The sequence below is a fragment of the Neovison vison genome, chromosome 4 (genome assembly GCF_020171115.1).
Source record: "Neovison vison isolate M4711 chromosome 4, ASM_NN_V1, whole genome shotgun sequence".
In the NCBI taxonomy this organism is placed as follows: Eukaryota; Metazoa; Chordata; class Mammalia; order Carnivora; family Mustelidae; genus Neogale; species Neogale vison.
In genome coordinates, this window is record NC_058094.1 from 17,309,269 (window position 1) to 17,334,211 (window position 24,943).

General features: G+C 51.7%; 1 protein-coding gene across 6 annotated transcripts in view; it reads right to left on the reverse strand.

Moving 5' to 3' along the window:
• Positions 1–947: 947 nt before the first annotated feature.
• Positions 948–24,943, reverse strand: part of ZHX2 (zinc fingers and homeoboxes 2) — a 156,065-nt gene continuing 132,069 nt past the window's right edge. For all 6 annotated transcript variants that reach the window (XM_044245017.1, XM_044245018.1, XM_044245019.1 and 3 more), the window contains 2 exons: positions 13,991–16,747; positions 948–2,247 (listed from right to left, as the gene is read on the reverse strand). In XM_044245017.1, coding sequence (XP_044100952.1) covers positions 13,994–16,513 — 2,520 coding nt within the window. In that variant the 5' untranslated portion in view covers positions 16,514–16,747 and the 3' untranslated portion in view covers positions 948–2,247; positions 13,991–13,993. The remainder of the gene's footprint in view (positions 2,248–13,990; positions 16,748–24,943) is intronic.

Sequence of the window (24,943 nt, forward strand, 5' to 3'; positions counted from 1 at the left end):
CTTATGGCTTGTCTCTCTCTCTCTGACTCCATCTTGTTTTATTTTTCCCTCCCTTCCCCTATGAGCCTCTGTTTTGTTTCTTAAATTCCACATTATCAGTAAGATTATATGATAATTGTCTTTCTCTGACTTACTTCGCTTAACATGATACCCTCTAGTTCCATCTATATTGTTGCAAATGGCAAGATTTCATTTTTTTTGATGGCTGAGTAATATTCCATTATATATATAAACCACATCTTCTTTATCCATTCATCTGTTGATGGACATCTAGGTTCTTTCCATAGTTTGGCTATTGTGGACATTGCTGCTGTAAACATTCAGGTGCATGTGCCTCTCTGGATCCCTACATTTGTATCTTTAGGGTAAATGCCCAGTAGTGCAATTGCTGGGTCATAGGGTAGCTCTATTTTTAGCTTCCTAAAGAACCTCCATACTGTCTTCCAGAGTGGCCGCACCAGCTTGCATTCCCACCAACAGGGTAAGAGGGTTCCCCTTTCCCCACATAGTGAGGGACTCTTTAAACCTTACCTGGGCAGAGACACAAAAGCCAGCCTTCTCTGAGAAATAGCAGTGTCCTCGACACCAGTTCTCGGCAGTCCAGGGAGGGTAGTGACTTACCTTGGGTCACCTGAGTGTGCGCAGGGGTGCGGCACGTGGCCTGCGGGTCTCACTCCTACTCTGCCATAGTTTATGAATCTATTTGTGAACGAGGAGGGAGGGCCTCCTTCCTTCTCTGTGTTGAAGAGCTAGGACAGACTTCCACATCAACATTGACGCCCTGTGTTGAAAGTCCCATTAGTGCTGTCGGACGTCCCCAAGACAGAAAATGAGAAATGTCAAAGGAATCTGTCATAAGAGCTCTGAGATGCGGGGGAGGGGGGGGTTGGAGCCCTTGTGCCATACCCTGGGAGCCAGACGGCAATGAAGAATGAGGAGCAGAGGAAAAGGTTATAAAAATGTTTAGTCTTTGCTTTATTGAGTTACAACAAATGAGCAACAAGTTAGAAAAAATGGTTTGTTTGTTTTTTTTTTTTTTCAAACTCCCTAGCATTTTATTTGTGCAGGGTACCCAAATGGGGGGCTGGGGGGAGGGGTGGGTTGCAAACACAACTCATATTGCGACATTTACACCAGATATGTCTCTTGGTTTTTCCTCTTTAGAAGTTAGGAATAACTGGAAAGAAAAAAAAAAAGTGCACTCCAGAATCTAAAATTGGCCCAAAAACAAACACACAAACAAACAAACAAAAACCAGTTCATGGTGAGGCTTCAAGCTGAAATCTTGTCAAAAACCACACTGAGAAAAGCCAGTCAGGAACAGAAACCAAAAACTGAAGCGGTTCATCTTTGTACCATCTAGATAGGAAGACCTCTTTTTGTTTTAATTTCATAGAAGTAACGATAATGCTAAAAATGGGGGAGCCCTTTCTGCTGGTATCTGAAAAGAGGCCACCTGCCCCTGGGGTCTCTGGTGCTGGCTCGGCCCACGGTCAGCCGAAGAGGCCAGGCGGTGGAGAAAGCAGATCTACCTGCTGGCAGTTTGGAAAGCCTTGTGCGTGGCTAAACAGGGACCCCGGGGGTGGGGGCTAGGGGGAGAACTGGAAATGGGTCTGATCCGGAAGCTCCATCATCTGTAAACCCTCTCAAAGTGGAGACAGATGCCCCAATCCAAGCCCTTCCCATAGAGAAATCGCGCAAATTTCAAACTACGTTAAAAAAAAAAAAATGAACTCTCCCTACCTAAAGTCCAGTAGATATAACGGCACTAATGCTAACTTCCCCCCACTGCCCAAAATTAATAAAATAAAAATAAAAAAAAAAAAAGAAAAGGAAAAAAGAGAAAAGCACGTGTGATCAGCCCTCCCGCCTGGGAAAAAAAACAAACCTTACAATGGTAGCGCTGGAAAAGGATGCTGCCCTTGATTAAAAAGGTAACAAAATTCCCACATTGTACAAATTGGTTCCAGTATAGCAAGAGGTGGGGGCCAGGGCAGAGGAGCAAACTATTTACAGGGACCCATTGAAAACGCAGTAGTAGGACTTTGGCACTATGAACAATTCCCACCGGTCCTCTGGGCGACGTGAGTGAGGGCTGGGGTTCCTGTTCCCTGCAGCCACGTGCCCGCTAAGTGGTTCCACTTGGAGTCTCTGGCCAGGGTGGCCCATGGCCGGGGAGGGAGGTTCTCTTCTTTCGTCAAAGACAGAACACTCCCTTGATCAGCAATGCAGTTCCAACAGACATCCCTAGGAAGATGACACAAAACCAGAAACAAGATGTCAGGAGATTCTCATTCCCTTGTGGGGTGTGGGGGTGGCGGTTTGGGGGAGAGGGGGCAGGGGTCACTCTTCCTGGGGAAGGCCCCTTCCAAAGCCATCCTGGGGCTTGGAGGAGAGATAAATGCCCAGGTTTGGGGCCAGGTTTTTTATTTTTTACTTTTTTAAAGATTTTATTTATTTATTGGAGAGACAGAGCATGGGCAGGGAAGAGGGACAGAGAGAGAGGAGGAAGCAGGCTCCATGCTGAGCAGGGAGCCCAATGCGGGGCTCGATCCCAGGACCCTGAGATCATGACCTGAGAGGAAGGCAGACGCTTAACCCACTGAGCCACCCAGACGCCCTGGGGCTAGTTGTTAAAAAGAACTGTGTGTTTCTGAGCCCAGTCTGACATCACAGGAAGTGCCTCCAGAATCAGGCCTTTGAAAACAGTTGGGTTTTCTGGGCAAGTGGAGGTGGTGCAATTGTTTACTTCATTTCAAGGCCCTTTCCTCATTCCGGGAGAGGCGGCCGGACACAGTGGTTCCTAAGAGGTCCTGGAGTCCGGCAAACTGGATTCGGGTGCTAGCTATTCTGTTTACTGATGGTGGGGCCATACACATGTGACCTAACCTCTTTAGGACTTAGTTTTTGCTTCTGTAAAACGGTTACTAATAGGGGTTGGGGAGATGATTAAGGAAGCTGACGTTCGCCCCAGAATTTGGAAGAGTGTCCAGTATGTGGTTACGTCGTAAATAAGATACTTAGGAAGTGTACTGTATCGTATTATATACCTTTGCTGTTGTTGCTAGGTGCAGCCTTTTCCAAGCACGGTAGGATCATAACAAGGTGAGACATTTTAGGTGTACTATTAATGTGGCGTTCATATCGACCCAACCGTGTGACCACGAGTCCCGCTTTACGGCTGATCACGGGGCGCCTAAACGCTTTGCCCACGATGAGACAGCGAGGACGTGGCCTGGTCAGGATTCCAACCCAGGCCATCTCCAGAGTCTATGCTCATAACAAACAGTATCTAATAAGAGTCCATATGCAGAAACGCTTAATTCTTATATTTTTTGAAGTGAGGACAACAGTGCAAGGACCGTCCGGTGAGCTGAACGGTGTCTCCCCAACAGGCTCTGTGGATGTCCTCATCTCGGGATCTCAGAATGTCACCCAATGTGGATCTTCCGTTACAGAGGTAAGTAATCAAGTGAACAGGAGGTCACTGGGGGGGCCCCTAATCACTCCAGTGCGACTGGTGATGCCACCCGCAGGCAAGCTGGACGCAGACTCACACAGGGAGAGCGCCGCGTGAAGACAAAGCCACCAGCCCACGGGTGCCACGGAGGGCCAGCTCCTCACCAGACACTAGGAGAGAGGCGTGGCACAGACTCTCCCCTCACAGCCCCCAGAAAGAAACCAACCCCGCCAACACCAGACTTCCAGCCTCCAGAACTGAGAGAACACATCTCCGTTGTGTAAGTCACCCCCCGGAAGGCGGCCCTAGGACGTGAAGACAGACCACCATTACTACCCTGTGGGCTCCTGCGGGGAGGAACCCCAGGGGAGGGCACAGGGCTGTCGAGGGCACAGCTACTACCTGTGACAGGCCGGAAGCTTATCGAATCTGCAGGTTCAGAGGCCACTGGCTTGTCCTCTGCCTCGCTCCTCGTCAGGCCACTCCTCTGGCTGAGAAAGGGGTAGGGAGGGCCCCGAGGAAGGCTCTGGCACAGGGGCCCGGGGGGCACGCGGTCTGCACTTCTCAGCCAGAGGCCTCAGCTTGTCATCTATCTTGTCATTCGTTCCCAACGTCTGGAGGTCAAACGTACCCACATTTCCCAGGAACTCATGACAAGGACAACGGATCTGGCGTTAAGAAGCCAACTTGTGAAAGAAAGGTCTGTGGGTAAAACCGGAGTCCGGGGGTGTCCTTGGGATCTGGTACGGCCCGAGACTGGTCCGGCACAAGAGCCCCAAGGCTCCTGACACTGGGTGCGGCCAACATCACTCCGTTCACCAGAAGAGGAGGGAAGCTTCGGGAGGAAGGGTGAGCTCCCCAAGTCAACGTGATTTCTCAGCAGCGCTGTCAAAACCAGGAATGACCCTGCTTGTGACAGCACGGACAGTAACTGGGATTTCTCTCATGCATGCTTCGGGCCAGGCCAGATGCTAGGTGCTGAAGCGAACGCCCCTCGTCCGCTCCTTCCAGAAGGCTGGGAGGCAGGTGACTGTGGTGCACACCATGCTGGAGGGAAACGGGGGCTCGGGGCGATTAAATGATGTCAGGCAAGTAGTTAGTGGTGCAGCCTGAGCTCCTCTAAGGCCAGTCCCACGGGAACTGCTCTTCCCACACCGGACCCGGGTCCAGACTCCGTGTCCTACGTGCGCGTCTCCCCCGGCATGGAGCTGCCTGCGGACAGGGGTGAGCACGTCTGCTTCAAAGGCAGGGGCTGGCGGTTCCGGTTGCCCAGAGATGACCGCGTGCCTATTGCTGATCCCACGGAGAGCCACAGGCACCCCTGGGTGGGCACACAGACCGCAGCCGGCCTCCTGCTGTGCTCCCCAAGGAACTGGGTTTTCCCCGGCAACCAGGGTCTCTCAGCAGCCTTGCAAAGGGGGCTCCTCTGGGTGGAGGTCCACCCGAGCAGGGCTCAAGACTCTGGGAAGGAGGCCCATGGCGGGGAAACAGTTACTGCTCTTCCCTCTCCCAGCCGGGCCGACCGTGGGTACCAGCTGCGGTGGGTCTGAGCGGGAAGAGCGGAGTAGTGGGGATCCCGGGTGTGTCCCCGTGCCCCTTCCTAGCTGTGTCTGCCGCTTAACCTCCTGGAACCTCGCTTCCACACTTCACACCTGCGGGCCGCCGCGGGGGTTATGGGTGAGGCCCGCCAAGCAAGCAGGTGCTCCCAAAATACCGCTTCAGCTTTTCCTCGAGGAAGGCCAGGTGTGTAAAATCGAGGCTTTAGGGGTCCGTGAGCTCACTCACTGGTGTGTGTGTGTGTGCACGTGTGTGCATGTGCGTGTGAGTAGACCTATTTTCTTTCCTCAAAAATGGAAAGGAACCATGTCTCTTCAAAGGCCCAAAGTCTCACATTTTTAGATACACCTCAGCATAAAGGTGCTTCTTCATCTGGCAATGTGTTCGGGTTCCCTGTGTCAGTTCCTCTGTACACGGACACACACAATCCTCCAACCAGACGTATTAAGGAAGAAAAGACTACTAAACAAAATCCTTAAAACCTACCCAAAACAGACTGCAAGGGCAAGAGGGTGACCTGGAGAAAAGGAGACAGAGCTGCTTTTGCAGAGATCCCAGATGTCCTTGGTCGGCTCTGGGCCCTCGGAGGCACCCTGGGAGCCGCTGGACTTCAGCTCTCCTTGACCTCTCCCAGGGTGCATAGCCGCGGGCAAGATTGTGGGAGCCGGTGGGCCCTCAGAGAGAGGCTGGGAAGCCGCTGGAAACAGAAGGCAGGGCATGGTCCCCGGGAGGGACAGAGCAGTGGCCCCAGCGCCTTCCCTATGGGCAGCCTTGGCCAGCCACAGGCTGCTTTCCCAGAAAGCCTTGCTCCCTAGTGCCCTCCGGTCTCCTTGTGAGACGCTCCCGCACCTGGGCATCCCAGTACAACCGAGTCACACTGTCTTCACACTGCCTGGCTAACTGTCCATCCTGTGAGGACATGGGCGGGGCCCAGAGCGTTCACTGCAAGACCCCTGCCCCGCACCCCACCACCCCCTGCACTGGGTCTGGCCCCCAAAAGTAAACTCCAAAGTTCATTAGTGAATGAAAAATGGGAAAAAGCACAGTGCTTTGGGAGGCGTGGCTGGTTACCCAAGACTGATGACGGAGCTCCCTTCTAGGTTTCTATTTTCCAGAAGTACAGTGACTTTGAGAATGTGGCCTCTTGCTAATCCCCTGGGCTTTGAGCTGCAATCTTACCACTGGTCCCTGGTCGGGGACACTCTCCCTGCAGAGAACCAGGGACCCAATGGATTACTTGATCCTAGAGCACTGGATCTCGGCTATGCCCTTCGCTTATGGCCACTATTCAAACATCTCTACCAAGCGGATGTCCAGCTGCTCCCTGAACCCTGCCCAGGACAGGGAACCCTCTGCCTCCCTTTCTATCTTGGGGACAGCTTGGAAGGTTAAAAAGTACTATCAAATTCTTTAGCAAAATCTGCTTCTTTATTACTTTATCCATTGGGGAAACATGAAAAAATTAGTATTCTTTTCCCATGTGATACCTTTCTGTTTCTGTGTCTCTTTAATTTTCCCTGTAGGGATTTCCCAAAGCCCTGTGGACTCAGGAGAGCGTAACACGGTACTCCGTGAGAAAAACAAGCACTGTGATAGTGATTTATTATCTTAATAATATTTGAGGCAAACTTTCCTTTCTTGCGAGGGGGCATGGTCTGATTTTAATTAGAATTGGGAAAAGGAAAACACGGTGGCAGGGAGAGTGATTAAGCAATTTCCCCGGGGAGCCAGGAAGACGCCATCCCGTCCTAAATCATTCCCATGCCAGGCCTCGGTCAACTCGGGCACATCTGGCCAAGACACATCTGGCCAGCGTTCTTTTTCCTGCAGCAGTTTGGGGAGCCTCTCGGCTTGGGGGAATTGCTGAGACTTAAATCCAGGTACATCTCCCCCAGGCTGGATGGAGGAATCAGAGGGGTCCCTGGTTCTTTCTGCCCTTTTTCCAACTGAGGATATTATCCAGAGGAGTCCAAAGTATTTGAGCAAACAGAGTTGTGTTTTAAATTCATAAGGCACAGCCCTCGTGTTTACGCACGTGGATTTGGGTCTGAATGCCAGCTCCCCCACTTTCCAGCTCAATGATCTTGGATGAGTTACCTTTCTGTGCCTCATTCTCCTCCACCATAAAATTAAAAAAAAAGAAAAGTTGACTTCAGAGCATTGTCAACACATGCAAAGTGTCCGGCACAGTAAGGGCTCAGCTCCCACGCCGACCCCCACCCCTCTGAGATGCAATTAACACCTAAAGGCTTGAGCTTGTACAAGTGGGGCCTCAACTGAAAAGTCAACTTGGAAAGGCAGGAAGCAGTTGGCCAAGGTCTTCTCCATAAAGAAAGGACTCAATGCAGAGTGGGCAGCTGAGCATTGCTGATACTAATGCATGCCGTCCCCCTCCCCATTGCATTTAGGGAATTTCACTCGTATTATTTAATTTAATCCTGACAACAAGAGACAACTCTGTTAGTGCCATGGATTGAATTATGTCCCCTCCTCCACCATTCATCTGCAGAAGCCCAATCCCCAGTATGACTGTACCAGGAGATGGACCTTCAAGGAGGTGATTATGGTTCAATGAGGTCATAGGGGTGGGGCCCTAGTGTCCCTATAAGAAGAGACCAGGAGTGAGCATGTGCAGAGGAAAGATGAGGAGAGCACACAGAGACAAGGTGGCCATCTGCAAGCCGAGGAGAGAGGCCTCACCAGCCACCAACCCTGCTGGCACCTGGATCTTGACCTTCCAGCCTCTGGAACAGTGAGGAAATCTGTGTTGTTTAAGCACTCAGTCTGTTCTGTTCTGGTAGCCCTCGTTGACTAATATTGTAAGTGTTAAGGTCACAAACACTTACTAATAAGACAGAATAAAGTAATGCGCATGTGGATGCTCTAGAATTTTCCACCATCCGTCCTCCATTTACCACGAGGGTAGGAAGGCCTGAACACCCAGTTCTCTCCAACATGACTCTCCTTTCACTCCTTCCTGGAGCATCTCAGAGCGTCTCAACCTTTCTCTACAGGATCCTACACACAGAACCATGCAGAGTCTTCTTTATGGGTGAGGTAGAAGAATATCGAGAGAAATTTGGATTATAGGTGAGTCCACGTAGCCCTCTGGCTTTTCACCCCTGCATGTCTATAGAGTGTGAACTCATGCAAATCACAGACACAATGGCCACCTTTTAGGTCCCCGATGTCTTAAGTTCCCTCTGACCTCAGGGCTTTGAATAGGCTGTACCTTCTGCTTGAATGTGGTCCCCTCCTCAAGGCTCAGCCAACTCGTACTTGACTTTTCAGATTTCAAGTCATTTATGATCTCTCAAGAAAACTCCCCCAACCCCTGAAATCAAGTCAAATTCTCCTATTCCATATTCTCACAGACCGGGGACCTTTCCTTCAAAAAAACTTGTCAGCATGACAATCCTTCCTTTTTATTTGCTTAAAGCTTCATTCCTCACGAGACTGTGGGCTCCATGAGGACAGGGACACGCTGGGCACAGCAGCCCCCCTGACCCCCAGAACCTGGCATGCCACAGGCATTCCCCAGATACCTGATGCACGAAGGTGCCATGTCACTTACGACAGGCGCCTCTGGCCCGGTGACTTCCTCTCCTTGGGGCCCACATCCTTCCTTTGACAGATGAGGGAACTCTGACGTCATGGCTCCTAAGTTGCTACAAGCTTCCCAAAGCACCGTGAGAGCTCCTGCTGTGAGAAGCTCCAGAATCAGGTAAACGGAAGTGTCGCATTTAACTTTATTAGTGCTGGGGCCGCCAGGCTAGTGCGCAGTCCCCGAGAAGCATCGCCCAGTGACGAGTTCTCCCGCAGACCTTTTCCTTCAGCTGCTCGCACACATGGAGAGCAGGCTGTCCCCGGCGCCACTCCTCTGCCTGCTGTCCACCAAGGACGCCACTGAGTGACGGAAGACGAGGAGGAGGAACCAAGGCCTGCAATGTCGGATTCCAAAGAACTGAGAGCCAACCACGTTAGCTAATTCTCAGGTGGTTCAGTACACTGCTGCTGTGTATTTGCACCCCATTAGGCACTGGGGACTCAGAGATGCATGGGATATGGTCCCTGTGTTCAAGGGTCTGGTGGAGGGGAGACCCGGAAACAGACAATCACATTTTCATCCATTCACCCATCCATCCATCCATCCATCCATCCATCCACTCATTCGAATATCTGTATTTGGACACCTAATCTGAACAGATTGCGGGGGACACACATATCCCAGATCCTAAACGGCAGCCACGATGCAACACTGGGCAGCCTTGAATTTTTGAAGCAAGCTGAACGATGGAAAATATTTTTCTGGCATTTCACAAAATTTATCTCTTCTCCAAAGCCATCCCTAATCGTGAGTTGGAAATTGCAGAAACTGGGAGGGAGCAGAATTAGCAAATGAATACTTGTGTATTCGTTTTTTTGTGTATTGTATTAAGAAGCGGCCAAGCCCTGTTGGTCCAGGCTGAGCTGTGGTGGTGCTGTCCCTGTGCCTGGGTCAGGCACTGACCCGACAGACGAGGGGTGGCCTCTAGCCTCCGCCCGCCCTGAGCTGTGGAACACAGGGCAAATCTCTCTGAGCCTCAGTTTTGCCCTCTGCGAAATGGGAAGAAAGCCACACCTATCTCACAGGGATGGAATGAAGTTTCGGCGAGTTACTGGATGTGTGCAGAAGAATCCCAAGCACATGGCACAGGCCAGTAAATAGAAACTTTCAGTAGTAGGAGTTCTGGGATATTCCATCTGGCCAAACATCGAGGCATATGTCTGGCCATGTGGGGCTCAAGTATTCTGACTCATTTTTCGGAAAGGAGGAAATTTACTGTTTAGCCTCTCACCGGGACAGGTCTCTTAATAGATGGCTTTGATAACTGGACCCCGAGGCTGAATTAAGACAACACAATTCAAGGTCTGGAAAGGCCTCCTTACCTTTCTGTCCAACCTCACGGCCGAGGGAGCCCGGCCGAGGGAGTCGAACGTTGACGTAAGCTTTCTGAAGCTTCAGTGAGGGGATGCTTAGCTCGCACCAAGGGGGAACCCCGGCATCTGCTCTCAGCTGCCCACCCAAGTTCATCTCCCTCTTTCATATACACATCCCCTAACACCTTCTCCGTAGCCAAAACGGTGCATTATTTTCAGGATGATTATACGTGCGACAACTGAACTCAACGGCAGCTTCCTAAATAAATACGTGTTTAAATAAAGGCATCGCTGAATATTTATGAATTTCAAGAGACCCATGTGTTCAGTTCATAAAAGCTGTGAAGTAATTTGGAGGGATTTCTTCCAAGTTGAAAGGTTCCTTTCAGGGGTGCCTGTGTCCAGGATGCCAGCCCTAGGGCGGGCCGCAGCCCGTCCCTCCATAAAGGGGCACCTCGGCAATACCAGGAAGCCAGTTAGGGACGTCGGATGTCACCAGGTGCTGAGCAGCTCTTAGCATCATGCTCAGGAACATTTCTCAGCTCGTGCTTGTGGTGGTTACCGTAAAGAAACATAAAAGGGGGTTTCTGGGTGTTCCCGGTTTTGGGGGGGGAGAGAGGGGAAGAAAACAGCTAGTTCCTTCATCTCTGATTTAGCTAATGTTTAATGGCCCATTCTAGACACCCTAGGTATTCCCTGCCTCCCAACACCACGACGGGGGGTGGGGGGATCAGCCAGAAATGGAGAATTTCTGTCCAAAACAGAGAGGCAGAGACGGCGGTAGGAGCCAGGGCTCCAGGATGGAACTGAGGTTCTGGCTCGGAGAATACCGTAAGCTCCCTGGTTTCAAGCCTCTGTTTTTGGGTTTGTAAAAAATTACAGGGGGGGGTGCCTGGGTGGCTCAGTAGGTTGAACATCCGACTCTTGATTTGGGCTTGGGTCATGAGCTCAGGTTCGGGGGATCGAGCCCCGAGCTGGGCTCTGTGCTCAGCAGGAAGTCTGCTGAAGATTTCTTTTTTTTCTATCTCCCACTGCCCCTCTCCCTGCTTTCTCTGGTTCTCTCTAAAGTGGGTAAATAAACCTTAAAAAAAAAAAAAAATCTGGCGTCACGAGGACCACTGAGTGAGACCATCTGTGGCCAGAGTGCCTAACTCTCTGCCTTGGATCCTCAGGAGTCCTTGTACCCCCTTCAGTCCTCCTGCCTTTCTCTCCAAAGCTGCTCTCTATGGTTTTAGCCTTGTGTCCCCCCTTCATGTTTCTCTCGGGTCTCAGGTCAGGGGCAGGCACGGTGGCAGCCAACACAGGTGGGCATTTTTAGCTGTTGGCGGTGGTACTGCCTGGGGGAGAAGGGATGGGGACAGGTGGCCTCAGGGGGCTCCGGGAGCTGCCATCCCCAGACAACCGCCCCTCAGGGATGGGGATCTGGACGTGCCCTCCAAGCTCACTCTGCGATACAGGGACACTCGGCATTCTTCTATTCAAACTCGGTCCAGAAGAGCTTTGCCTGCTGGGGAAAACCATCGCCTTTTCTTCCAGTTGTCCTTTCCCATTGTCTGCTGAACCCCCAGTTCGGCTTTCTGGCTATGCCCCAACTTGGTTCCTCAGCTGTACCATTCCTTCTCTTGTCTCTGGAACTTTGCCTTGTCTACTCCTTCCACAGGAACCTCTCTTCCTTGCTGGTGCATGGGCTAATCCTTCCCCTCAGCTAGCCCCTGAGGCAGATGTCCCTTCCTCCAGGAAGCCTGCTCTGACCTCAGCCTGAGTTAGTCTCCTGGTCACACCATGGATCACCCCAGCTAGTAAAGGGAAGAGCAGTTTCCTCTCTCCTTGGCCTGACTGAGCTCCATGTGTGTGAGGACCCTCATCTGTCTTCTTCATCCCGTCGTCTTGGTGCTTAGCACAGAGCCCGGCACACAGTAGGTGTGCAGAATGGATTTGCTGAATTGAACTGACTGTTGTCCACTCCATGGCAGGAGGAAAAAGCAATCATGTAGACTCTGTCAGGCACTGGAAAAGGTCAAGAAGACAAGGCAAACTAGGAGTTTTCAGACAGATTTGGACTGGACCAAAAAAAAAAAAAAAATCTCTCCCTTGTTTCAACAAGGCAGATAGAGGCTGGGCTGGTAGGGTCTCTTAAGAAGGCAGGAAAATGGCCAGAGAGAGGAACCAAGGCAGCCTGGGGTGCCACTGGTGGCCTCCGTAGCCTTCAGCCCCCTCTGATCACCAGCCCCTCCCTCTATGCTGCACTGTCACCTGTAACCCATTACTGCTCCCTCTTGAAAATTCGGGGTCGGGGAGAAGGAAGACTCGATGGCATCTGCAACTGGCTGTTCCTTAAATCATTTTCACTAGCTGTCTAGTGAAATTTTCATGGAACTGGCTAAAAACAAGGTTTCCAGAAGACTTTATTTTGTGGCCAGGCACCTTATCCTACTACAAAATAAATGAACCGAGTGGGCTCACCAGCCAAAGTTGTCCGGACTCATTAATAAAGAGGTATGGTAACTTCCAGGACTCCTTTTGGGACCTTATCAATCATTCTGGAGGTTCTTACCTTTATTTTATTACTTGAAAAGGTGACATGGGGGTGTCCCCTTCTGTTGCCTTTCAAGGGACCCCTGGAGAAGCCCATGCGGGCAGATGGTAAATCACACATCTTCCTCCTGGTTCCACGCTGCCCTTGCAACATTTCGGCTTTGGCCGAGGTGATCTTTGCCTCCTGTGCCCCTCGCCCGCTGCCCCCTCTATTCTGAACCCACCACGGAGCCGGCAGTCGGGCCTTTAGGCCTTGATGTGTACAGACCTCTCCAGAAAGCACAAACATCGGGGCTTGGGCGCCGTGTCCCATCATGTGGATGACACGGCCATTAGTAACCATGACAACCTCCCTTCCCAGGCTTTTGTGGCTCCTCGGGCCTCATTTGCATCCGTTTCTTCCAGATCTGAAGGGGTTCCAGGGACCCAATCAGCACGATTAGAAGCTGGGTGACTTGGTGACATCCATGCCTTCCTTTAGCCAGGCCAAGGCAAAGACCCAGACCTGTCAGGTTAAAAGAAACAACCCCAGATCTCTAGCCAGGAGACTTGGTTAACTACTCTAAAAAAATCCAAAAAGGAAAGAAAATGAAGAAAAAAAAAAAAAGACGGAAAGAAAAAGGAAAAACATCCTTTGTTTCTTCGAGCAGCGAACAGGAAGAAAGAGAAGGATGTGTCCCCGCGACGAATGCATCTGGACTTTAGAGTGGACAGGCCCCAGAGGGGGGTGTCCGTAACAGGCCACGGGTGGTGGCGCTGCCACCCATCAGCCTGGCAAATGAGGACAGAGAATCTGCCAGCGCCTAGCGAGACAGGGAGACTGAAGGAGTCCACAGAAGTCTGCTTTCTGCTGCCTTTGCTGTTTCCATTCTCGCGAGGACCTGCACCCCCCGCCCTACACACGCCTTCGTGGGTGTCCTCCCTGAAAGGGGCAAGGAATTAATGACGTCTCTGGAGGCTTCCGGCACAATCGGTAACATCCCAGGAATGACCGGGCAAGGCTGGCGTGTGTCTAAGCCTATTGCAGAGGACTGGCCCTAGACATCGTGACGTGACAGACCCTCTGGGGTCATGGGAATGAGTAACTAAGGAGGACGACTGGATGCTGTCCTTGTTCCTACCAGTTCACGGATGACGAGAACGAAGTCGTCAAGGAAAACCCCAGACCCCAAGCCAAGATGGGACCCATGCTCCTTTCCTCTCCGAGTCTCCCAGGCCCTCCGGCTGTACCTGCTCTCTCTCTATACCTTCAGTCAACTCTGCACTCGCTTCCCGCTGGCTCACATCGGATTTCCATCCAATGTGAAGCCAAGGACCCTCTCGGCTGGTCCTGCCCGACCCACTCTGGCTCCTCTGACCCGGCCTGATGGCATCACTATTTTCCTTCCTTTTTAAAAATAAGACCCCACCATCTGTGTCAACATCTCGGTCCCCTACAGCCTATACTGACCCCGGCAATGAAAAGGGAGAAAACCGGCGCCCTCCCCCCGTTCCCAGATGGGGAGCAGGTGGAGTTACCTGTTAGGCCTGGCCGGGCTCTGCCGGGATGCTGTCCGAGTCCGAGCCGGCCAGTTCGGCGGCACCTTCGGCTGCGGTCTGACTCCAGCTGTCGGACCTGTCCGAGACGGCGTCCTCCTCTCCGACCGTGACCTCCACCCAATCCACGACGCCCGACTCCTCGTTCTCGTCGCTGCCCGGGCCGTCCCGGCTGCTGCCCTCCGACCTGTCCGAGGCGCCTTCCGAAGGCTTGGCCGGCGCACCGTCTTTTGCCGGCTCGTTGCTCACCTTCCCCCTGGGTACTAACTTCTCCAAGTCCTCCTCGCAGAGCTTTTTGGGGTCCTTGTAGTGGGGCTGAGCCGCCTCGCTCCCATTCTTCGGGCTCTCGGCCACGACGGCTCTCGCGGCTTTCCTCGGCGCTGCGTCGTGGCCGTGGCCGTGCTCGCCGGCTAGGTGCCGGGACTGCTCCACCCACTTCAAGGTCCCGGTTTTTAGCAAGCATCTGTTCTCCTTGAACCAACGCACGATTTCAGTCCGGACCAGGCCGGTCTTGGCCGCTAACTGGTCGTACTCTTGGGGGGTGGGCCACTGGGTTCTGGCGAACGTGCTCCGCAGGAGATGGACCTGTTCTTGACTCTTCGTAATTGCTGGTGAGGGGCTGGGCAGGGAACCGGCTAACTGGGCCCCGGAGAGCTGGTCGAGCCGAGACAGAGCACCGTTGGGGGCCCCCACGTCTTGGCCTTTTTTGCCGGCCCCCATGGAATCCAAGACAGCTTGCTCCATGCTGTCCCGAAGCTTCCGTCTCTCCGAGAACCAGGATTCGATCTCCCTTCTGCTGAGTTTCGTGTCCACCCGTAGCCTGTCCAGTTCCGCTTGGGTCGGGAAGGAGCTTTTCAAAAAGCTGTCTTCCAGGATCTTAACCTGACCCTGGGTTTTTTCTTTGAATTTCTGTGGGGCGAAGTCTGGGTACGCGTGGTACGTGCGGCCGTGTCGGGAGGCCGCGAGGGCCAGCTGGTCTTTGGCAAGGGACTCGCTGGTGATGTGCACGATGCCTCTTTGACACCGGTACCGGTGGTCGCTGAACCACTTCTTGATCTCGCTCCTGGCCAGGCCGGTCACCTCGATGAGCCGGTAGACCTCCGCGTCGTCGGGGAACTGGCTCTGGAGAAAGCTGGCCTTGAGATGCGCGATCTGCTCCTTTGTCTTCTTGCGGTCGCTGGCCGGGGTCAGGGAAGGGGGGTTGGCTACCTTGGGTGGGGGCTCTGGCACCTGAGCGACGTGTGGACGCTTGGGCTCGGAGGCAGCCTGGGGAGTCACCAAAGGTCTCTTCTGGCCGTGGTTGGTCACTCCGGCCACGGCAAGCGTGATGGGGGAGCAAGAGACGGTCGTCGACCCGCTCGTCACCTGAGTCAGCACCAGGCTGGTTTGGCCGAGAATCTGGCATGGCAGTGCTGTCTGGAGGATGGGCTGTGACATCTTGGTGGGCGCCAACTGGGCTGGCAGCACGGTGATCGTCGGGGGTACCGACTGGATGGTGCCATTAAACATCTTTTTCCGGGCCTCCTCCACCTCCTCCGGGGACCAGCTGATGCCGTGCTTTAAGCGCTGGGTGGCGAACCAGATTCTGATGTGCTCCTCCGGGTGCTTGGAGGCAGCGGTCAGCCAGGACAGCTCAGCCTGAGTTGGGTAAGGGAACTTGTTGAAGGAGTTGATCATGGTGGCATTCGTGTCCAGGGCAGAGTTGTATTTGGTAGTATTCAGCGGGACAGGGACCTTGGGGACAAGGTTGATATTTGGTGGGAGCTGGACAGAAGGCATGACGTGTCCTAGCGTGTCCTGGAGGAGCTCCACGCCTCCGAGTCTCGAGAGGATCTCAGCCGCGTCGGTCACCAGGCGGGCTGTCCCCTCCACGTGGTTTTCGGGGGTGGCCTCCTCGGGCTTCTTGGGCACCTTCTTGGCATCAGCTTTTGGTTTCCCTGGCTTCATGATGGGCGTCTTACTCACGGAGATGCCGGGATCACCGTCGCCGCTGGCGGGGCCGCTTCCAGCAATGGACACGATGTGGTTGGTGGCTTCGATGGACTGCTCCAAGACAGTCTGATTATTGCGCTTGATCAACTTCAGCTTGAAGTTGGTCTCCCCCGGATGGAACTTGGAGTTGTGGTCGGACAAGGAGTCGTACTTTTTGGTTGTGAAGTTACATTCGGCACACACGTAGAGGGGGTTGAGGATCACGTTGGGGTGCTGCATGTCAACGTGCTCCGTGAACTCATTCAGGTTTTGCGTGGAGTAGGGGCAGTATTTGCATTCGTAACCACCTTGGAGTTTTTTGGATTGGTTTTCCCCTGTAGATTTCACTTCGATCACTTCATTTTCTTTGGAAGAGTTTTCGGGTTCCACTGTCCAACTGTCCTTGGCTGCTTCAGGCTGTGGTGCGCTGATTCCTTTCTCTTTGGCCCTGTCTCCTTCCTCGGGCACATCCTGTTCTACTACTTGTGGGGTCCGAACCATGCACGGCATGGTGGATTTTCGCTTGCTCGCCATGCTGCCTGTCTGTGTGCAATAGTTTAATCTGGGGGGCGGGCAGGGGTGGGCAGGTAGTAAAGGGGCAGTGAAATTTTTGGAACAAGTAAGATAAAAGGCTTTGGGCTTGTAGTCCCCCTCCAATGGCTTTGGCTTTCCTTGAATGCTGAAGTCTAATGTTTGAGTGTTGAGAATGATCTCAGCCCAGAAAATTGTCACTGCTCCAATGGCTACACACAAGAGGCAGCATCATATCTGTGGGATAAGAACAAAGACAGGGTCAGTGTTTTTCCACAAGGTGGAAGAAACTAGCATTTCTTTCTAAGCCACCCTGACTGGCATCCCAAAGGAAACACCTAGGTAAGGACAGATGGTCAGAGTGGGGCCCATGAAAATGAAAGGTCATCTTCTTCTCTTCCTCTCTTTGGAAAAGGCCGTGGGAACTGGCCCAGAGCAAGCAAAGGAGGGTGCAGGTCACTTGTTCGTGTCTAGTGGCAAGCAGAGAAAAGCAACAAAGGCACTGAGTGGTGGGTGGGCTGGTGGAAGGGATATTGAAGACAAGATGTCACTGGATCCTCTAGCGACTTTAATTGATGCTACATCAGAAGCAAGACCTGGGGCGGGCAAGCGGTGTTTCATGGACATTAGAAAATGGGTATCCATGTTTGTTTCTTATTGTAAGAGTAAAATCACCAGGAGAGAAAATCCAGAAAATGCTTTGAAGTGTAAAGAAGAAAAAAAAACTACCCCAAATATTGTAGTGCCTTCCTTTCACTCGTGGAAAGGTTCCTCATTTCTACAAATATTGAGCAAAATAATGATTAAGAAAATGGCTGCGTGGTATTTTCTTGTAGGGACAGACCACACGTGATGATTTAGCCTTCCAACTTTTGCTGGATATTTATTTCCAATTTTTGGCTCTTCTCAACAAAATTATGGTCAACACCCTGAGTCCTTATTTCTGACAACTACCTTTGGATGAATGCTTAGATACAGAAGCACTGGGTCAAAGAGTAGGTACTTTTGAAGTTCTCTTGACTCACTTGGCCAGCTTTTGCATCAGCCAGACCTTCCCCAAGCAGTGAGCGAGAACGCTCGATTTACCGCTCTACTTACAGGAAATACTACCATGAAAAAGCCTTGCCAATTAGGTAGGGTTAAACTGTCTTCATATGTCTTTGTGCTTTCCTTGATTGCTAATCAGGTTGAATTGTTTCCAGAGATTTACTTGCCACGTGTGTTCTTTCTTTTTTAATTGCTTATTTATGCCATTTTTATCTTGTGATGCTCAGTGGTTTTATTATTAATGTAGGAGTTCTCTCCAGATTAAGAATATCAGTATGTTATTATATTTGTTGCAAAATTTTTCTAGTCTATCATTTATCTTTTACTCTTGTAAATGGTGTTTTTCTTGTTTTACATGTAAAAATGTTAAGTTCTAGAGGCAGCAAATTTACCAACCTTTTTCTTTTGTGGTTCCTTTCATTGTGATTTTATATGTAGAAAGTGATTTCCAGTTACAAGAAACAAACTCTGGTTCCGGGGAAGGGGTTCGGGGGCAGGCAGGGCACATGAAATAGGTAAAGGGTAATGATTAAGAGGTACAAATTTTCACTTATAAAAAAGTAAGTCCTGGGGATGTAAAGTGCAGCATAGGGAATATAGTCAATGATACTGTAATAACTTTGTACGGTGACAGAAGGTGACTAGACTTATCGTGGGGACTACTTCCTAATGACAGGAAAACATGGAAACACTACAAGGTGCACCTGAAAATAACAGGATATTATATGTCAATCATATTTCAACAGAAAAAATACATAAAAATCATTTGCACATTTAATAAAAAGGAAAGTGATTGTCTTCTTTGATAACTGAGACATAATACTCTATGTTTTCTTAGAGTGTTTTAGCTTTATTTGTTACACCTGGAATTGAGCTGATCTTGGGTTAAGCTGTAAGATACAATTCTAACCATTTTTCTTGAAAGTTACCAATTATCTCATAGCACATACTGTGTTATCTTTTCTAGATATGGAATCATCTTTGTCATACATTAAATTTTTATATATACTAGGGCGTTTCTGAGTCATCTATTCTGTGCCTCTTATCTAGGTACTGGGACCCGTACTTATGCCTCACTTAATTTTTTTTTTTTTTAATAGAGTATGTTTTATGCAGTCACTGTGACAAACAGTATGGAGGCTTCTGAGAAAAAAATACAACTACCACGTGACATCAACCCCCTCCCCCTAAATGAGTGTGTTTTAATATCTGGTAGAGTGAATTCCTCCTTATCACTCTTCTTTTGCAAAACATTCCTGGGTTATTTTGATCATTTATTCACCTCAATCAATTCTCATAAATCAGAATCATCTGCAAAATAAAAATCCTGTTAGAATTTTGATTGGAATTGCATTAAACAAATATTAACTGGGGAGTACAGGAACAATTTGCTTAATAGGAGTAGGATATGTTAGCAGAAGGCAAGCTGGGGAATAAGCCATGCTGAGCATCTAAATGCATGCGCCGATATGGAGGGGCCCTTTCGTTGTGCGGTTAAAGGAGAAGGGAGGTGGGTTTTGAAACACGTATGGCTGACATCTAGGAGGAAGGGTAGTGGGAGAGATGGCATACCACCTCTCGACCTTCCCAGTGGCTTGGGCTTGGGAAGGTGAAAGTGAAGACCTATTTTTATTTATTTATTTATTTGACACAGAGAGAGAGATCACAAGTAGGCAGAGAGGCAGGCAGAGAGAGGGGGAAGCAGGCTCCCCGCTGAGCAGAGAGCCCGATGCGGGGCTCGATCCCAGGACCCTGAGATCACAACACAGAGGCAGAGGCCTAACCCACTGAGCCACCCCGGCACCCCATGAAGACTTATTTTTATGAGCAACTCTGCGGGACTCTACCCACGCCCATCTGCTGAGGGGCTCAGGTGCAAAGCTGAGCAGGACCCAGGGAGGGCCATTTCCCCTTGTGAACCCAGGACGAAGCCATCCTAAGGAGGAGCCCTGGAATTTCCACGCTGGGCAATGTCCGCAGTAGCCAGTGACGATCCCTTACGGCCCTGGTGGGGAGAGGACATGGACACAGCCGAGCAGAGGGGACCGTGTCTTCTGGCTAAGCGCACCCAAATCGCCCTTGTCAGCCTCCCTGTTCGTGCTGATCAGACCCTGATTTCCCCTTCAGCCATACACTGCCTCGTCCAGGGTTTCTCATCTCTGTCAATGGTTCCACCACGGCTCATTCTGGCCCCAAACCTCCTTGTGTCGCCCCAGTGAATCCATCAGCAATCCTGCCGATGCGATCTTCAAAATAAATCTAGTATCAGACCGCTTGGTACCGCTTCCCCTTCTCCCTGCCTTGCTTCAGCTACCATCCTCTCCTGCCCGCCTGGAAGCCTGCGACAGCCTCCTGTGGGTCTCCTGCTTCCTTCCTCTGCAGAGCAGAGGGATGTTTTAAGATAAGAATCAGTTCATGCTGCTGGTCTGCATGAAGCCCTTTCTCCGGGCCCCTTAAAACAGTCCTCAAACCCTCCAATGTTCCGGCCTGGGGTTCCTACTCTCTCTCGGGCATCACACTCCGGCTGCTGGAGCAGGGGCACCCCTTCTATCTCGGGGCCTCTGCGGGACCGTCCTGCCCCAGCACTCCTCAGTGATCACATTCCCTGCCAGAGGGGACTTTCCTGACCGCCACCCCACCGAAGCAAATGCCTCCCCACATCACTCTATTTCCTTACCCTACTTCGCTTTCTTCGTAGCAATTTTCAATATTTAAGATTTACTCCTACATTTTTGGGGTGAGAGGAGGGGGGCAGTATTTACCTGCTTACTTATTTCTTCCTCTAGAACTGTGCTTTCCATCCGCCAGCCACTAGCCACATGCGGTTCTTTGAATTTAAATGAATGAAAATAAAATTAAAAGCCAGTTCTTCAGTCACACTGGCCACATTTCAAGTCCTCAGCAGCCCTGGGTGGCCCGTGGCTATTGCATTAAACAGCGCAGGCTGTTTCTATCCTTGAGGTACCTTCTACTAGACGGTGCTATTTTAGTGTATTTTATTTTTTAAAGATTTTATTTATTTGTCAGAGAGAGAGAGAGCGAGAGTGAGAAGCTGAGCGGGGAGCCTGATGTGGGACTCAATCCCAGGACCCCGGTACCACGACCGGAGCCCAAGGCAGACGCTTAACTGACTGAGCCACCCAGGCGCCCTAGATGGTGTTATTTTAGAATATAAACTCCATAAACGCAGAAACTTTTCACTGTGGTTTCCCCAGAGCCCAGAACCACACCTGGTCCATAGTACGCCTTCTAGAAATGCTGGCTGAAAGTTGAAGTTACTTGCAGGATGGCTGCCTCGTGGGAACGGTGGCTGATGCGGGGCAAGGAGGCACAGCACAGTCTCAATACTGTGTATGCACACGTGTGTGCACCCTTGTACCTGCGTGTGCATGTACTGGGGCTCACAGGAATGGAGAAACTCTGTAAGGGGAAGGGGGTCCTAACCTTCCACAGAGGGTCCTGTTGACACAACGGAAGGTGACTAAATTTGCATACACTGGCCAAGAGATTTGGGCATTTGAAGTACAATTTTTAAAAAAAGGATTTTATTTATTTATTTGAGAGACAGAGAGAGAGAACTAGAGGGAGAAGCAGACTCCCCACTGAGCAGGGAGCCCGGTGCTGGGATCAGGCCCTGGGCCGAAGGCAGAGGCTTCACCATCTAAGCCACCGAGGTGCCCCTTTCCTCACCTCTTTAAAAGCCCTCTCTGCAAATCCAGTCCCGCGCTCAGGGGTAGGACTGGAACACACAAATTTGGCGGAGCAGCGGGAAGGTGATGGGGGAGACACGACTCAGTCCATAACAGCCAGGCAGGGCAATGCCAACCAGACTCCCCCCACGGTACGAAAGTGATCTGTTCACATAATCTGCCAATACTGAGCACGAAGAGGGCAGACGCACCCAGGACACTGGAATCTCCGCTCTGGCGGAGCTCACGGTTACGGGCACAGACGGGCAGAAGCCCGACTGCTGATAAGCACCATGGAGAAAAGTCAAGCAGTAGTGAGATGCAGAGTGGGGTGGCCTGCGACCCTAAGCAGGGAGCTAACGGAACACAGAGCACACGGTGCCTCATTCCGTAGGACAGGGCGGGAGGAAGGCAAAAAGCTTCCCAGAGGAGGTTATCTTCTTCTAGAAATAAGACGACATGGCTCTGATGCATTGAAATGCTCCCACTTCGTGGATGAGTCCTCACAACAGGTCTGCGAGGCAGGCGCTGCGAGCCTCCGTTGACGGAGAAATGTGCCCAGGCTGGGAGGCGAGGTGCCTTGCCCGAGCTCACATGGCAAGTTCACGGCAGAGCTGGGACTTGAACAAAGTCAGTCCAAGCCGAACCCATGCTCCTGGCCCACGATGCAGCCTCCGTTGGTGGAGCAGGGCTCCACGGGTGGAGTAGGATCCTGGCATAGAGAGAAAGGGGAGGGGGACCCCAATCAGAGGAACAGACTCCTGGACAGAGGAGACAGCAGGAGCAAGGACGAGTCTGGGGAATGACGGGACTGAGGTCAAAGGGCAGAGTGAGGGTGGAAGCTGGGAAGAGGCTGACGAGTGAGCTTGGGCCTCGACTGTAGAGGGCCTTGAATGCCATGGCAAGGAGCCGCCGTTTCCTTCTGTCAGCAACAGAGTCATGGGAGCAGCAGGTCTTGGAGATACGTCTATGGGGTGGTGAGGCGGGGGTGGCAGGAAGAGAAGGCACATCAGGGAAGGTAGGAAGCCCCGAACCAAGCAGAGAACAATCATCTGAACAAACCCCAAATTAAACAGTGAAGGCACAGGCTGCTGGAGAGACACCTCTCCCTGCCATGACATTTGTTCGCTAAGCACACGGTGAGGGCTCTTTGCTTTGCATCTGGAACTTTCTCCCATTCAGTCTGGACCTCCTTCCCCATGGCTGGATGATTCAAGTCTGAATGCGGTAAAACCAATTCTCCCTCAATCGCTTTCCCAGTACCAACGCCAGCTAACATTCACGGAAGTCCTAGTATATGTCAAGCCTTAAGTGCTTCACTTTTCAAAGACCCTCTGCAGACTCGGAAGCTCAGAGGGGTTAAGGAGCTTGGCCAAAGTCACTCAGCCCAGAGCAGCGGAGCTAGGATACAAGCTGTACGGGGATCTTGTTAAAATGCAGGTTCTGATTCACTGAGTCCGGGGTGGGACCAAGATACTGCCAGCCCCCAGCAGAGGATGGCCCCGCAGAGGTAAGCCAGGCGTGGAGTAGGAAGGTTCTGGAAGCTTCCCTGAAAATGCACTTCCCCACTGTCATCCCTCCTCACCCCTCCTTCCCAGACTCAGGGTGGTAGCATTTCCTGGCCTCTCCCTACAGGTGGCCTGCGGCCCTCAGGGGAAGGAAAAATGGGTCAGACTGTCAGACCAGCCCCTGGAGACTCGTCGCAAGGCGACTGACACACAGCCTGGCTGTCAGATTCGAGAAACGTCTAGGCTCCTGACTCCCCCAGGAAGGCACGTGGGTGGGAACAGGTAAAGAGTCAGACTTAAGAGACCCTGGTGGCTGGGGGTCTCTGTCCAAGGGGGAGCAGAGGTCAGAGCCAGCCAGGGAGCCCACGCCCCTTGGGCCTCCCAGGCCGGCGTCGCACCTCCCTGGGGAGCACATGGGCCGCTCTCAAGAAATCGGACCTCGGGGCATCCGGGGTGGGGGGATCGCTGCTTCTCATTTCAGGGCTTTCCGCTGCGGCTGTCAGAGGAAATAACAGGGCTGTCTCTGGGCTTTCAAAGGAAGCATCTTGTCAAGACATCAAAGCCAAAAAAGATGCTTTTAGCTTTGCTGGGTCTTCTGACAGAGCTCTTAACGGATTCTGCCTCAGTTCATAAGGGTAGACCTTGAGTGTGTGTGTGTGTGTGTGTGTGTGTATGTGCGCGCGCGTGTGCATGTAAGTGTGTGATTGTTCCTTTATGGTCTGAAGTTACAACATCCCCCCAGCCCACTGCTGTCTCAGAAGAAGGAATCCAGAAGGGTAGGTGCCCTGTGGCGGTGATGGGGGTGGGGGTGTGTGTGGAAAGAAAGGAGCCTGATGCAGGGGTCTTGGGCTTTGCTCTGACTGCCCAGCACGCCCCCCACCTGTCTCCATCCTTGCTCCATTTCCTCACCTGTTAAATGGGAATCACTTTTGAAATGTCACTGGTGACCCCGAGTTAGTTCCTGAGTTTTACTGATTTCTCCCCAGCCTACTTAAATCCAAACTTGAATTTTGTGGGGAGTGGGATGGGCCTACAACGTGGCTCCCCACCCATTAGATATCACCTGGGCTGCTTTGCAGAAATCCCTTTCCCGAGCCCCCCACACTGTGTAGACTTATTAAACCCAAACCTCCAGAAGCAGGCATAGGAATCTTTACTGGGCTGATGTGCCTCCAGGTGCAGTGGCCTGGGCAGGTACGACACCTCGCCTCTCCTAACTCAGACGTGGGTGGGCGGAGGCGAGCTCTACGGTGTGAAGACTGAGGTGTTTTTCTAGGTTGGGCTGGAGTAGAAGGGCTTGGCCCCCGAGGGCAATGACAATTCAAAGGACAATGCAGAAGTGAGGGAAGAACTGTATTAAAACAGCGACGCCCAAAGAAAAGGGAACAGAACGCTGGGTGCTTGGTAACAGAACGTAAGACCGCTTTAGACACAACAGTCCACAGCAGCACAGCGGGTGGCTGGGGGTGGGGAAGGTTTTTTTTTTTTTTTTTAAGAGTCGCTTATCTTATTTTAGAAAGGGAGAGAGGGAGAGAGAGGAAGAGGGACAGTAAGGGGAGGTGCAGAGGGAGACAATCTCAAGCATACCCGCTTCCCCCTGAGCGCAGAGCCCGAAGCAGGGCTCGATCTCACCACCCTGAGATCAAGACCTGAACTGAAATCGGAAGTCGGACACTCTATGGACAGAGCTAGCCAGGGGCCCCGGAGGTGAACTTTAAGATGCTTTTTCTTGGGGGCGGTGGCTCAATTGTTAAGCGTCTGCCTTCAGCTCAGGTCTGATCCCAGGGTCCTGGGATCGAGCCCCACACTGGGCTCCCTGCTTGGCGGGAAGCCTGCTGCTCTCTCTCCCGCTCCTCCTGCTTGTGTTCCTCTCTTGCTGTGTCTCTCTCTGTCAAATAAATAAATAAAATCTAAAAAAAATAAAAAACGATGCTATTTCTTGTGTTTTTATGGCTCAGGTGCTCAGCTGGCCTTTTTTCTTTTTTTCTTAAAGAAAAGGAGTTTGTTGGTCTGGTAAAGCGCAGGCAGGATGGTGTTAACCACATGCCGGGTCCATGCATCATCTCCGTGATCCCCATGACAGCAGCACGTGGCCATCATCGTCATTTCACAGATGAGGAAACAGGCCCGGAGAGGTAACGGGCTTGCTGGCGGGGGTGGGGCCCAGAGAGCTCTCGCTTGACACCCTC